The 15005-nt window shown below is 45.7% G+C and overlaps 3 protein-coding genes and 1 long non-coding RNA gene across 4 annotated transcripts in view; 2 read left to right on the top strand and 2 right to left on the bottom strand.

Moving 5' to 3' along the window:
* The first annotated feature begins 3829 nt into the window (after nucleotides 1-3829).
* On the top strand, nucleotides 3830-10683 carry Btbd18 (BTB domain containing 18). The gene is made up of 2 exons (XM_035446284.1): nucleotides 3830-4001; nucleotides 8011-10683. The coding sequence occupies exons 1-2, from the start codon at nucleotides 3878-3880 to the stop codon at nucleotides 10074-10076; spliced, it is 2190 nt and encodes a 729-aa protein (XP_035302175.1). The 5' UTR covers nucleotides 3830-3877; the 3' UTR covers nucleotides 10077-10683.
* Nucleotides 10684-10996: 313 nt separating this feature from the next.
* On the bottom strand, nucleotides 10997-12396 carry Selenoh (selenoprotein H). The gene is made up of 4 exons (NM_001256757.1): nucleotides 12179-12396; nucleotides 11943-12088; nucleotides 11701-11831; nucleotides 10997-11178 (listed from the first exon to the last, which is right to left on the bottom strand). Exons 1-3 carry the CDS (start codon nucleotides 12274-12276, stop codon nucleotides 11731-11733), a joined length of 345 nt encoding a protein of 114 aa, NP_001243686.1. The 5' UTR covers nucleotides 12277-12396; the 3' UTR covers nucleotides 10997-11178; nucleotides 11701-11730.
* Nucleotides 12397-12454: 58 nt separating this feature from the next.
* Nucleotides 12455-15005, top strand: part of LOC118239056 — a 6400-nt gene continuing 3849 nt past the window's right edge. Inside the window, exon 1 of the long non-coding RNA XR_004770473.1 lies at nucleotides 12455-12722. This is a non-coding gene — a long non-coding RNA (uncharacterized LOC118239056). The remainder of the gene's footprint in view (nucleotides 12723-15005) is intronic.
* Tmx2 (thioredoxin related transmembrane protein 2) overlaps nucleotides 13060-15005 on the bottom strand; it is a gene marked incomplete in the record, with an annotated part of 8862 nt that continues 6916 nt past the window's right edge. Inside the window, 3 exon segments of the mRNA XM_027422680.2 lie at nucleotides 13060-14125; nucleotides 14622-14751; nucleotides 14853-14918. Coding sequence (XP_027278481.1) covers nucleotides 13979-14125; nucleotides 14622-14751; nucleotides 14853-14918 — 343 coding nt within the window.

Below are 15005 nucleotides of genomic sequence, written 5' to 3'. Positions count from 1 at the left end.
TTTTCTTTAAAAAAAAGGGGGGGAGGGGTGGGGCTGGAGAGACGGCTCAGAGAGATACTCTTCCTGAGGTTCTGAGTTCAATTCCCAGCAACCACATAGTGCCTCACAACCATCTGTAATGGGATCTGATGCCCTTTTCTGGCATGCAGGTATACATGCAGAATACTCATACATAAAATATAAATATTAAAAAAAAAAAAAGGAAAACAGAACCCAGGGCTTCCTATATGTTAGCAAAACATTCTACCATTAAGTTACACATGAAGCCCCCAGATCCTAAAGACACATTTGAACACACTGTCTTACTCATCCATATACCTTGTGTTTCTGCAGGTTCTCCTTTTTCTGCATCCTCTTGGCGACTTCATTTCCTTCAGCACACTTTGCAATCAGTAGCTTTGAATTTGGCCATTTTTACCCAAAGCAGGACATCATCAGTTATCTACTGAGGGCCAGTCATCCATCCTAACACACATTGGTAAAAAGGTGCTGTACAGATTTATAGCATAGATTGACTTTTTGTGTTTTTGTTGATTTTTTTGTCTTTTTGTTTTGCTTTGTTTTGTTTCCGAGACAGGGTTTCTCTTTGTAGCTTTGGAGCCTGTACTGGAACTCGCTCTGCAGACCAGACTGGCCTCAAACTCACAGAGATCGGCTGCCCCTGCCCTCCGTGAGCTGGAATTAAAGGCCACCATTTCTGGGCCTCATTCTCTGTAATTTTTTTTTTTTAATCTTGAAATCATTCTTTTATACTACCCCTGAAAACAGCTATTTCTAGTCAACAACCGAGCTAAATAAATGGTCTGTAGGAACTCACTACAAGTAGGTGTTCCCACAACTCCCTTGGGGCACCATTTCTGTAGATTCAGGTTTGGAATGGAATCCACGGGGTGGGCTGTGTTTGTGTGCGCGCGCGGTGTCAGATACCAGTCCAGTTATTTTTTTTCCTGAACTTCTCTAGCCTTAGAAAAATATCTATCTTGATATTGCAAGCAGAAACATACATTTTTTTTTCCTCAAAAAATGAAGCCTAGCCGGGTGTTGGTGGCGCTCGCCTTTAATCCCAGCACTCGGGAGGCAGAGGCAGGCGGATCTCTGTGAGTTCGAGGCCAGCCTGGTCTCCAGAGCGAGTGCCAGGATAGGCTCCAAAGCTACACAGAGAAACCCTGTCTCGGTGGGGGAAAAGAAAAATGAAGCCTAGACTGATCTAGGCAGGGCTAAGGTTATTTGCAGCCGTTCAAGGACAACTGCGCTGGAGCCGCTCTACTGAAACAGGGAGTCTTGGCCCTGCCCTCAGCGTGTTCCAGGACAAGGAAGATTCTAGAAGAATCCCTCCCGTGCAGCCCGTACCTCTACCTCACGCAGCCCAGCAGCCGTCTTCCCTCAGCCGCAACTCCCTCGATACTTCGCTTCCCGCCAAAGCTCTCCTCCTCCTCTGATTGGTTCTCCCGGGGGCGGCCGTCCAATAGGGATGACGTATCCTGGCGCACGTAGGTAGCGCCGCCCGGCTGAGGAAGGAAGTCGTCGGAGCCCTCGACGCCCGGAGCGCGAGGATGGCAGCGCGCGGTGTGTAGCCCCGGCCGCGTGGCCTCAGGCCCTCGTCGTCATCACTGCCCAGTGCATGTGGGTGCTGGAGACCCGGGGTGGTCAGCGGGCGCCAGGGAGAGACTGCAAAACACGTGTGGACAAAGCCAGCGGCGTCCGTGAGGGTCAGCCCTGATTTCGGGCCTCCACTAGCTCCATGCCCCATTCCCAGAAACCCTCGCGCCGAATTTCCCTCTTCAAAGGAGTTGGGCCCCGGGGCCGGAGCGTGCGGGGTGGGTGACCTGTTTGCAGGGCCTTCCTTCTGTGACGCCATGGCTCTCTCCACTAAGCCTCGTTCCCTTGTTTTTGGATTAGGAGGGGAATCGCTGAGGCAGTTGGCCCACCTGTGCTGCTTTGCGCAACCCTTCGGCTAGAGACTGGACATTAGGAGGAAACAAAGCAGCTGGACAAGAGGACCAGAGGAAACAGGACAGCAGGAGCAAATTTACTGCCAAGACGACTCCAGGTTGGGTCTGAGCACAAAGGTAGGCATTGGTATTTTGGAAGCCTTCTCTTCACCCTTGCAATAGGCACCTTGTTCATCCATGTTTCCTTTGCTAGGATAAGAATTAGTCGTCTTTCGCACCCTCCTTCTCCCCTGCCTCCTTGTCATCCCCCCCCCCCCCGTTCTTGGTATAAGGACTCGCACTTGCCAGACAAGAGTTCTACCCCTGAGTTATACCATCAGTCCCTTTGGGGGGCGGGGCGGTTCGAGACAGAGTTTCTCTGTGGCTTTGGAGCCTGGCCTGGAACTAGCTCTGCTGTAGACCAGGCTGGCCTCGAACTCACAGAGATCGTCCTGCCTCTGGCTCCCGGGTTCTGGGATAAAAAACGTGAGCCACCACCGCCCGGCTACCATCCGTCCTTTTAGAATTATATTTTGAGAACAAAGTTTGCATTAAATTGCCCATGATGGTCTGAAACATTATTCCTGCCTTGGCCTCCTGAATTACAGCTAGGATTACAGACGTTGGATCACCTAGCTCAGCTGATACTTCTCTTTCTTAATTTATCTACTCTCTTTTTTTTTCCTAATAGTTTTGACGTGAACTATTTGGACTCTTCAGTGCTACCTGACAGAAAACTCCATAATTGTACTGGAAAAAGAACACACAGGTGTGCAGTGAGTAGGGATGGGGAAGTGGTCCTGGCCTGCCCCGCCAACCCCCCTAGAAATTTAAGCTAGAATATTAATTTTATTTGGATGGGGAAGGGTCAAATGCTTGCCCCTCCTTGTTCTGCTGTTACCTAGACATTTAACCAGGCTCACAAAGTCCCTATTTTTTGCAAACTGACCAGATTATTCTGGTTCACTTTGATCAGTCAACAGTGATCTTATTTATATGCAAGACCTTCCAAATCCTGTCTTTTCTTGATTGTGCACCCTCTGCTGGTAGGTGTGATAAGTGAGCTTAAAGCAAGGCTTCTAGAAGTCAGTTTTATAGCCAGCAGTATGATGATGGTCTTTGAAAGTGTGAACTTGAAAGTATGTGGAGACCTGGTGCCTAGGAAGAAAGTGAATGGTTGGCACTATAGGAGTTAGGTCTCGGTGCTAATATGAATGAGAAAGACTGAAGTATAACAATAGCTGGTATTTGGAGAAGATAATTATTTTGTGGTGGGCACACTGTACTAAATAATTTGCCTGTATTGACTCATTTAATTTTATTTTGAGTCAGAGTCTTCCTGTGCAGCCCAGGCCGGCCTCAGACTCACAGTCTCCACCTTTTCCTCTCAGCTGTTTCAACTACAGACACTTACCACCATGCCCTCATTTCTTTTGTTCTGTGTTGTTGTGTTTGAGATAGGGTCTCACATAGCCTAGGCTGGTCTTAAACTAGTTATATGTGGGAGGATGGATGTCGTTGAATTCCTGATCTTACTGCCTCTGCCTCTCAAGAACTGGAATTATAGACATGCTCCACCATGTCTGGCTTGCTTAAAATTTTTTTTAAAGCCCTACAAAAGGTAAGTGCTGTTATTTCCATTTCATGCCTGAGAAAGGTGAGTCTCTGAGAAGTTATGTCACCTGCGTGATATTATACAGCTAGTCTAGTTAAGAACAGAGCTAAGTGTCAAATGTAGGCTTACCTCGGAGCTTCTACATGCAACCACTCCCATAATAGTCTTTCTCAGCATAACTTCTTAACTGATGTTTCTTCAACTCACTCTCTCTCTTTCCCATTTCAAAGACAAAAAATAAATTAGGTATAATCATACCTCTGAAACATATTATCTCACCCACAGGAATCTGAACCGAGAAAACCTAGAAGGTTTATTAATCAAATACAACATGTGCTCTCCAGCCAGTTCTAAAATCCTATACAGGAATCCCCGGTTCCTCCGGGTAGCTTTTCTGCAGCTTCATCACCAGCAGCAGAGCGGTGTGTTTTGTGATGCCCTTCTGCAGGCAGAGGGTAAGAAAATAAAGGGAAAGACTATAGAAGGTAAAATGAATTCAAGGCCAGAGGTAAACAATAAACCCAGAAGAATGTTCTTACCTATAAATATTGTAAACTGGTGAAAAGCTTTTAGTTTCTAGGTTAATTACTTTTGGGAGGGGAATGGGTTATTGTTGGTGGTTGGTATTTGTTTTATTGAATAGGCTCTCACTATGTAGCCTTGTAGAACCTTCTGTGTAGACCAGGCCAGCCTGGAACTCATAGGGATCTAGAACTTGCCTCTGCCTTGCCACACCTGGTTTAGGATTAGTCTTGTTTTTGGTTTTTTGTTGGTTTTTAGTTTTTTAGGTTTTTTTTTTTTAAAGATTTATTTATTATGTATAGTGTTCTGCCTGCATGTATGCATACACACCAGAAGAGGGCACCAGATCTTATGGTTGTGAGCCACCATGTGGTTGCTAAGAGTTGAATTCAGGACCTCTGCAGGAGTAGCCAGCGCTCTTAACCTCTAAGCTATCTCTCCAGCCCCTTGTTTTTGTTTTTGTTTGTTTGTGGGTTTTTTTTTTTTTTTTTTTTTTGGTTTTGGTTTTTCGAGACAGGTTTTCTCTGTGGCTTTGGAGGCTGTCCTAGAACTAGCTCTTGTAGACCAGGCTGGCCTTGAACTCACAGAGATCTACCTGCCTCTGACTCCTGAGTGCTGGGATTAAAGGCATGTGCCGCCACCACCACCTGGCTGTTTTTGTTTTTTGAGACAGGAAGTCATTCAGCCTAGGCTTTCCTCAAACTCTATGTGGCTGAAAAGGGCCTTGAACTTATAATTTTCCTGTCTCCTAAATTTACCACCATCCTAATTTGATGCAGAGCTGAGGATCAATCCTGTGGTTTTTATGCATGCTAGGCAAGCACTCTACCAAATGAGCTTTATCTCCAGCCCCTCTAAAACTGTTCTCAGTAGTAAATTGTTAGGGGCTGAAAAGACAGCATATGGCTAAGAGCACTGACTGCTTTTCCAGAGGACCCTGGTTCAATTCCCAGAATCCACATTTCAGCTTACTACTATCTGTAACTTATACATGTATAGATATATATGCAGGTAAAGCACATAATAAGTAAATGTGTTAAAAGAGTTAAACTGTTACTATGCTTCCCCCCCCCCCCAAAATTAAACTAGAATGGGGCTAGAGAGAGATAACTCATTGGTTAAGAACATTTGTTGCTTTTGTACCAGCACCCACATGTTGGCTTACAATCATCCATAACCCACATTCCAGGGAATCCAATGCCCTTTTAGCAACAGGCACACAGGTGGTACATATGCATACATGTGAACAAAATACTCATTCAGAAATCTGGATTTAAAAAGTAAAACTAGGAAGTTAAAGGATTACTAATTCAAGGACAGCCCAGGCTACAAAGTGAGGCATACTCATGCATGCTTCTCCTGACAGACTCACAGACTCTCTCTCTCTCTCTCTCTCTCTCTCTCTCTCTCTCTCTCTCTCTCTCTCTCCCACATGAGTGCATGTGCACACACACACACACACACACACACACACACACACACACTTATTTGGGGAGCTTGGAAGTGTGCTGTGACACACAGGTGAATGTCAGAAAACAACTTTCAGGGGTCAGTTCTCTCCTTTCCTCATGTGGGTTTCAGGGATGAACTCAGGTCTGTAGACTAGGTCTGCTGCTAGGGCCTTTCCATTCTACGCCATCCGAATGCCCAGACCCAGTCTCAAAAACAACAACAAACACAACCTGTGGGCACATGCCTTTAATCCCAACATTCATGAGAAAGAGGCATACAAATTTCTGAGTTCAAGGCCAGAGGGAATTCCAGGATACCCAGAGCTATATAGAGAAACCCTGTCTCAAAGAAATAAAAAATAAAAAATAAAAATAAGCCAAGTAACAACAAAGAAACATCATAAAACAAAACTCAGGGAGGGAGTTGGCTGGAGAAATGGCTCATCAGTTAGAAGTACTTGTGCTGTTTTTGCAAAGGACCTTGGTTCAGTTCCCAGTACCCATGTAGCAGCTTAGAGGTTGTCCAGTTCCAAGAGAGCTAGTGCCCTCTTCTGGCATCAGGCATCAATGAAAGCAAAACATTCATACACATAGAATACATAATTTTAAAATGTTGGACATGGGCATATAACTCAGTTGATAGAGTGTTAACCTAGTTTTCATGAAGCCCTAGGTCCAGTCCCCAGCACAGATTACACTAGGCATAGTGCATCCCTGTAGAAGCAGGATGATTAGAAGTTCAGGTCATCCTTTACTACATAGGGATTTTAGCCAGCCTAGATCACATGATATCCAACTTAAAAATGACTAAAGAGGGTAGGGAGGTGGCTCATTGGATAAAAGTGCTGGATGTGCAAGCATAAGGACCTGAACTCAAATCCCTAAAACACAAACACATAGTACAACTGTCTGTAATCCCTGCCCCCATACAAGGAGAGATGGAAGGCAGAAGACAGGAGAACCCTGAAAGCTCAAAGGATAGTTAGCCTGGCATAGGGAACAGGTAGAAACAGACCCTGTATCAAAGAAAGTGAAAAGTGAGGACAAATATCCACAGTTGTTCTCTGAGCTATGTGCATATGCTATAGCACATATTGTACACAAATAAATAGGAGCTAGGGAGATGGCTCAATTGGTAAAGTGCTTGTCTTACAAACAGGAGGATCTAAGTTTGGATGGTTGGCACCTATATAAAAAGTCAGCACCCATATAAAAAACTGACTACATTGATATGTTCCTGTAATCCTAGTGCTGGAGATTTGGAAACAGAAGGATCCCTGGGGTTTATTGGCCAGCAAGTCTAGCCAATTGGTGAGGTCCAGATTCAATGAGATCCTGTCTTAAAGGATAAGGTAGACAGTCAACTAAGGTCAACTTCTAGCCTACACACACCCTAAATGAGTAAATATAAAGGCATTATAGGGGTTAGGGAGAATGCTCTGTGGGTAGTAAACTTACCATATAAATGTAAGGACCTGAGTTTGAATCCTCAGATCCCAGATACACCTCCAATCTCAGTGCTCCTTTGCCTAGATGGAAGGCAGAGGCATGAAAATCCTGGGAAGTTTGTAGAACAGCTAGCCTGGCATTATGAAGGGCAACAGAAAGAAAGGTGTCAAAGAAAGTGAAAGGTGTGGACTGACACTTTAAGTTGTCCTCTTACTTCCACACGATACAATAGCATGAACACATCACCCCTTCAGGAATATGTATGCACACACACAAAGAAAGAAACTAGAGTCCAGGGGTGGGGGGAGGGAGAGGGAGAGGGAAAGTACATGTGAAAATATTAATAATTTAATAAAAAGAAAAGAAAAAAAAAAGAAACTAGAGTCCGGTGTAGTGGTATACAATTTTAATCACTGTTCTCAAATAGATCATGAATATGAGCAAAGTCTGGGCTTATAACCAGACCCTGTCTGAAAATAAGCAAAGAAAAGCAAACTGGAAAGTTTTGTGGGCACAGAAAGTCTATAAAATGCTCATAGTATCCTAATGGGATAGTTGCAAAGGTTTAAGAAGGTTTAGGAAGGCTTTTTTGTTTGGTTTGGTCTTTTGAAAACAAGATTTCTTTCTGGGTAATAGCTCATACCTTTAATCTCAGCACTTGGGAGCAGAGGCAGGCAGATCTCTTTGGGTTTGAGGCCATCCTGGTCTACAGTGCAAATTCCAGGACAGCTAGAACTACACAGAGAAACTCTTATCTTGAAAAACCAAAAGGAAAACAAAACAATTTCTCCTATAGATCATACTGGCCTTGAGAATGACTTTTAACTCCTGAAATTTCTACCTTCCAAGGTCTGAGGTTACAGGCATGTACCACCAAACCTGGTTTGAACAGATTTTTAAAGCCCTAAGCACATATGTTAGCTGATGATACTATATTTTTTCTTTATCTTTAAATTAGTGATTTTTTTGTTGTTATTGGGACTAAAAACAGACCAAAAGAAATAAAGAAAAAGCTTAACAAGAGTGTTTTTCCCTCCTCCAGGTGAGGCTGTCCCAGCCCACTGCTGCATCCTGTCCGCCTGTAGTCCCTTCTTCACAGAACGCCTGGAGCGGGAAAGGCCAGTTCAGGGTCGGAAGGTGGTGCTGGAGCTGGGAGGCCTAAAGATCAGGACACTTAGGAAACTGGTGGATTTCCTGTATACTTCAGAGATGGAAGTATCTCAGGAAGAAGCCCAGGATGTGCTTTCTGCTGCCCGTCAGCTCCGAGTGTCTGAGCTAGAAACTCTTCAGCTAGAGGGTGGGAAATTAGTAAAGGCTCCCCAGGGCCGAAGACTAAACAGAGAGTGCTTACAACCACCAAGTACTGCACCAATCTCTGCCAGAGTGGTAGCACCCAGCCGCCGCCCTCGAACTCCACTGCCTGTCAGCCAGACTCCTAGTCCTCTTGGAGCAGTGAGGCTGAAGTCCTTAGGGGAAGAACAGGGACCTCACAAAAAGAGCAACTTACCGAATGTAGATAGCTTGTCAGACACCCTTCTCCTCAAGAAGAAAGCCAGGGTTTGCTTGACTCAAGAAAGAAGCTCATCTCCATCAAGCCAGAGAGAAGGGCCTAAGGAGAACAAGAATAACCCTGCTCTAGGTCCTACAGCACTTTCCCCTCCCAGCTTGTACCCTTCTTCTGTGGATGAGCAGCTGTTGCCCAGAAAGATCAGGCTGAGTCGCTCAAAGCCATCACCTCATGTTTGTACATCTAAGCCTTCCAGCGTTTTAAGTGGTTCCAGTTCAGTGCCCACAGCCACTGGCCGGCGTCTTTGGAGGCAGAGAAGTGTAAGTAAAGCAGCACAGGGTGTGGACAAGCAGAAGCCAGGGGAAGTCAGACCTCCACAGAGCACTCCAGACCCTCCTGATGTTAGGAAGACAGGTGGGAGCAAGAAGCAAAGCCCTGAATTCAAAGCACTCACCTCCAACTCTGTAGAGGAGGGGCAGGTTGGGAGAGTAAAACTTAGGAAGATTGTCAATGGTACTTGCTGGGAGGTGGTACAGGAACCTCCCATCAGAAACACTCAAGATAGCCCCCAGATCCTAGAACCCTCAGGTGTAGAAGAGCCTCCAGGAACTTTGTTGTCCTCAGTTAATGAGCAGGAAATACCTGCTAGATTACAAATGTGTCAGGACTCCCCAGAGAGCCCTAGGCTACAAGACATTTTGCTCTCTGCTAGCCACTCCCCAGACCACCCTGTGGTGAAGTCAGAGTTTGGGTCCAGTCCAATGCTGATAGGGAAGGAACCTGTGTTGAATATTGACTGCAGAGAGCCCTACACATTTGACACAACCCTGCTAGGCCAGCCCTGTGAAGCTGAGCAATATCGAATCACAAGTGCTGCAGCCACCAGTGAGCTGGAAGAGATTTTGGACTTCATGCTTTGTGGCTCAGATGTTGAGCCACCAGTAGGATCTTTGCAGAGTCCCGGGGCAGAAGGCTGCAGAACCCCAAGTTATCACCTATCAGAAACAGCGAAGAATTGGATTGAAGGGGAAGAATGGTGTTTGCCAGACTTGGAACTCTGGCCCAGAGACCTTACAGGATTGGAAAAGGAACCTGTTGGCGAGAACAAAGAGCCAGTTGAGCCCTTTAGTCCCCTTGTCTTGCGCTCTGAGAACACAGAATCTATTGAGCCCCTTAGCCCCCTTGTCATGCCCTCTGAGGTGAGTAGAGAGGCACTTTCACTGAGAGGCTCTTGGCCTGCAGACCTTGAAATTACCAGCTCCCAGCCACTGGATGGTCAGGGAGAAAAACTTCTCCACCTTGACTCCCCTGACTCTTCCCAAAGGTCTTATAGGGATATCTCACTTCCATGCTCAAACTGGGCAGAGACAGGGCTGGAAGTATCCCTAGGCATGAATGAGGTATTGTATCCTGCTCCCAAGGCAGCTAGGGAGGTGTCTGCTAACCCTGAACTGCTGGACCCATTTCCTGGCAGTTCTGAAGATGAAGAGATTGATGTGGTAGACTGGACAGTGGAGGGTGGGCTAGGGCCCACTAGTGCTCCCTCTGTCTGGCCCGACCCTTCCTCAGAGTCAGAAACAGAGGTAGATATACTAACATAGTGGAGGCCTAGGGCAAGTTAGAGCTTCTAGGAGGGTGACAACTGTTGATCAGCAAAAGGCTTTCTAGGCAGAAAAGCAAGCAGGACTCCTCCTCTCAGCACCGATCTCCCCTACTGAGGTTTGTGCACCAGGCAGAAGTTAAATAGCAATACCATGGATAGAAAATTATGAACTTGAGCTATTTCTTTGTAATTCATTTTTCAGTGACAAAATAATTGTGGTCCCCAACTCTAGTTAAGACATAGGAATAGTTAAGACTAGGCCTTTCACAGTTCATGAGATACCGGATAGTCACTGAAAATTCAAGAAAACTTAGAACACTGTTTGTGGTTGGGTTCTATTTAAAGAATGTTTGCAAAGAAATGAAACTATGCTAAGGTAGAACACTGGAATGAGAGTGGGATCTCTTAAAATTGCCCAGGCTGGCACTGAACTTTGACTCCTGCCTCAGCCTCTTGTAGCTGGTGTTATAGGTCTGTGCCACTAAGCCCAGCCTATGGGGCTTACTCACTGCCAGTATGAGAAGTCTAGAAAAACTTAAACAGGGGCCTGGAAGATGTTATTTCCATAACCACTTCCAAGAAGTAGATTAAAAGTAGTTGCTTTAAAAAAAGATTTACTTTGTCTCTATGGTTTTTTGTTGTTGTTGTTGTTGCTTGTTTTACAAAAAACAACCTGGTCTTGTAGGTCAGGTTGGCCATGAATTCCCAATCTTCCTGTCAGTCTCCCAAGTGCTAAGATTGTAGGCATATACCACCATACCCAACAATATCCCATGTTTTTATAAGTGTTTCACGTTTTGCCATAGACCCTACAATTTCTACATAAAAGTTACTTTGCGATATGAAAAATACAAAGACCAACAACCCGACAAGGCTGGTTGTGCCTATCCTTTAAGAAAAACTTTAAACTTGGCCCTTGCTCTCAGATACTTTATTTTAACTTTTATTAAACCAATTCAAACACTTTTACAATGCCTTGTTGGAGGGCTTCGTCGCAACTGGACCATCATTTCTGGTGAGGAAGAAACTGGCTTCAGGTACATAGCTTAGGTTTGGCCATGCACTATCATAAATGCTTCAACATCTCCAGGGAATGAAAGCTGCAAATAGAGAAGGGAACATGAGAGTTGGGTTCCAAGCAATCACAAGGACCAACAGAGGCATGCCCACCCTGTGTTTTTAGCCACACAAAACTCACTCCACATGTAAGTTCGGAAAACATGCCAAAGCGTTATATTAAGCACTAGAAACACAAATCAAATACATGCCACCAACAATGGGGGTGGGGTGTAATGCTACCTTATCACAGACTACTAGCAAAAACCAGAAAAACCGCAGGTACAGCAAAGATTCTGCCAATAAGGGAGAAAAACCTTAACTACAGAAACATGTCACACTTAACCAGGAAGATTTGCAAGACTCATGTAATTAAAATAGTCACCAGAGATGGGAAACGGAAATAGTAACAAATGCAGAACTTGCCTATACCTGCAGGGCAAGTCTTGGGGGGAAGAGGGAATTCCACAGTTTAATTCTTTAAAAATCACACATGAGACACGTTGTAATAGTAAGGAGACTTTCACAGTCGATCCCAATGTGCATCCCTGTGTCATGATGCAAACCTCAGCATGGAGACTCCCTGCCCAACGTCCTTATGAAAGATACTTCTTCAATTCTTTAACCACCTCTTGAGGCTCAGGAAATTTTAGCTTTCGTGGCGGGCCCTTCTTAATACCAGTCCAGAGTTCCGCACCTGGAAAAAGATCGGATAAAGCTCAATTACGGTGGCATTCACTACTACCCCATCCCCTCAGTCATCAGGTGCCCGGCTTGCGTCTCTACCCCCATCGCGGCCTCCACTCACGGCTGTTGTCCGGGCGCAGAAGCGTCACCTCGAAGCTGCCCCTCCGCGGCTTGGATGGGTTCACCTGCACAGGCAGCTCTGGGACCTCCAGCTGCAGAGCCTGGCTCAGGGCAGCAGCATGGCGCCCGTACACGCGTCAGCTCGTGCTGCGGACATAAGGGGTTGCAGACGGGGCCTTAGGTCCCAGCAGCCAGGCCTACGCTTCCCCGCCCCCCCGCGACTCCCGCGCCCCTCACCAATGCTCAATGACCACCGCCGGGCCCTCCGCCAGTTTCTCGCGCTTGTCCACTGTCTCTGCCGGCGCGGCCTTCCGCTTTCTTCCGCTAGGGGCCATGGTACCGACCTCCGGTGGCCGAGACAATGTGGTGATGAGGCGTTTGTAGGATAAAGCAGGACGCAACCCCAGAGACAAACTCACAGTTTACCAGTTCAAAATCCGCAGCAAAAGAAGCGCGGCTAGCGGCGCCCACGTGACTTGAAGGCGGGCCCTTAAAGCACAACCACGCAGCCTATCAGAAGAGGGGTTGGGGGCGGTGCGGAGGACCGGATCAAACCACCCTGTACCAAGATGACCTGCATACAGGACTCAAAAACAAAAAAACCCAACACCCCCAACCCATTGGGGCCTTTTCGGCTAGGGGCTTTCTGTACCTCCTACCCTGGGATCTGTAGACCAATTCCAAGAGAAGTTTGCACCGCATTTCCGTACATCGACTACAGAAACTAGCTAACTCGCACAGAACTTGGGAGATCCATGTCCTCACGTGGTGAAACCAAAAGGTAAGGTCTTTGATGTTAAGTGGACTTTGAACCGTAGCCCATTTATAGTACAGACGCCGTATCTGGCGCCTTTAGTCTCAGGTATTTAGGTGAATCAAGAGGATGGTGATTTAGAGGTTAATCTCTCCAACGATCAAGACCCTCACTCACAAGCTTAAAAAAAAAAAAAAAAAAAAAAAGGTTAATTCGGGTCTAGAGGTGTGTTTAGTTTATAAAATTCCCTGAGTTCAATATTCAATCTTACATTCGAGAAGCAAAAACAAGCAACAACAAAACAAAACCGGTGGCAGTTCCTTTGAAGCTGCTCACTTTCTAATAAAGGAGAAACACCAAGGCAATCAAAATAACAATCCCTTTATTAGGAAAGCTGGGACCATAGGAGAAAACTGCTGTCCAGCCTCGGGGCTTTCTTCTTCCAGTCCGCCACGCCACACAAAAGAGCCTCTCTAGTCAACATTGCCCTTCCCTCAGTTTCCACGGTACAGGGAGATCGTTTAATTTTATTTCCCATGATGAAAATTCTGGTTGAAGGCTTTTCATTGGGATTAGTGACACTTAAAGATTAAATTACATCACATGCACCCCTTTTGGGTGTTTTGCCATCGTGTATGTTTGTGCACCACATGCATACAGTGCCAGCCAAGGCCAGATGGTGTTGGACTGCTTGGGACTAGAGTTGCAGACAGGTTCAGCCCCCATGTGGCTGTTAGGAATCGAAGGGGTCCTCTGGGAGAATAGCCAGTGCTCTGAGCCATTTCTCCAATCCCTTAAACTTAACTATCTTAATGAATGCCACAGATCAAGCCAGAAAGGCCTAAGGAAGAAAGGGTCCTTGAGGAAAAATTCTTAGTGTTTCATACTCTGACATCTAATATTAGAGTTTATAGTCTGTGCTTTGCAGGCTCACTAGGAGACATAATGAAACCACAGACTGGTGATATCCAGGCGTTGACTAGCAGTTTATATGCTGACCCAACCTTGGAAGGATACCATTTCTACCTCTATGCATGAGATCACTCCCTGGGAGAAACACTTGGCTAGGACAGAACAGCCCTTCCATAGAATGAATGCTTCATGGTTCCCTGGACACACGCTTCTTCAGAAATCAGAAGCAGGCACCCTGCCCCAACCCAGGCACAGCCAAATAGGAAAAAAAAACAAACGGCCACAGCCTCAGGCAAGGATTGTGGTTACTGCTGGAATTGGGCCTCAGAGGTGCCAGAAATTGACAGAAGAAGCAAGAACAATGCAGGATCCTATTTGTCCTTCTTGTTTTCCCCATCTGGCACAGCAGTGGGAGTAGAGACCACAGGCTTCTCTTCCGACACATTGTCTCCACCCTTTGACATCTTTTTGGCTCGTTGGTATAGCTCATTCAAATTGAATTCTCGAATCACATTCTCCTATGCAAAAGAGATGAACATATCAGGCACTGGGTGGGAAGGTAAAGTTCAGGGCTTGAGAGTAGGAAGTATTTAACTAAGCACAGTCTAGAAACCAGAGGAATCAGAGGGCAGAATCTGCCCCAACCTAACTTTTCTTTGGTATTTAAGTGTCCATTAGAGGCCAGTTTTTGTGCCAAGAATTGTACCTAGATGCAACTGTAAAGCAATCCTATGAGCAAGGTGTTACTACCTCCAATTTACTGAAGAGAAACCTAATTGCTTACAAACTACAGGCACCTCACAGACCAAATCTTATTTATATGGTTTTCCTCAGTATTAGCAGCAAGCATATAACAAACTAGGTGACATATAACTTACTAGGTGACATCTGATAACTAATCTACACCCTTAAAAACAGTGGGCAAGTGGCAGAATTCAGAATTAAACCCAGATTAAGTATAAAGCCCATTCACTGTTCATCCTTTTCCAAATCATTGCCCATTTTTTCATGTACCTCAGAAAAGGTCCAAGAGACAGCTCGTCCTTTCTTGTCTATCTGTGGCCGACGAATTACCTCCTTGCCACCTTGGAACAGGATCAGGGTAGGGAGTTGTTTGGTGAGTGGTGACGTGCTCACTTTGTACCTAGAGAGCCCAGAGAGGACTTTGTACATGCAGCTGTGTCCATCATTTAAATCACTCTAAGGAATTCTCAGCTCAGACCCTCTGCCCAGGCATCCACATACCGTGTGCCAACATCAGTATAGCGTCCAACATCTACCTTCCCAAAATTCAGCCCTGTACAGTTGTACCTACAAAAAAAAAAAAAAAAAAATTAACATACTGCAGAATATAAGGATAGATCTGGAAATATAGATACCCAAGCAAGAAAGGGAGAA

Source organism: Cricetulus griseus, chromosome 6, assembly GCF_003668045.3.
Source record: "Cricetulus griseus strain 17A/GY chromosome 6, alternate assembly CriGri-PICRH-1.0, whole genome shotgun sequence".
In the NCBI taxonomy this organism is placed as follows: Eukaryota; Metazoa; Chordata; class Mammalia; order Rodentia; family Cricetidae; genus Cricetulus; species Cricetulus griseus.
Note: the sequence above shows the minus strand (reverse complement) of the source record. Positions and strands in the feature narration are given on the sequence as shown.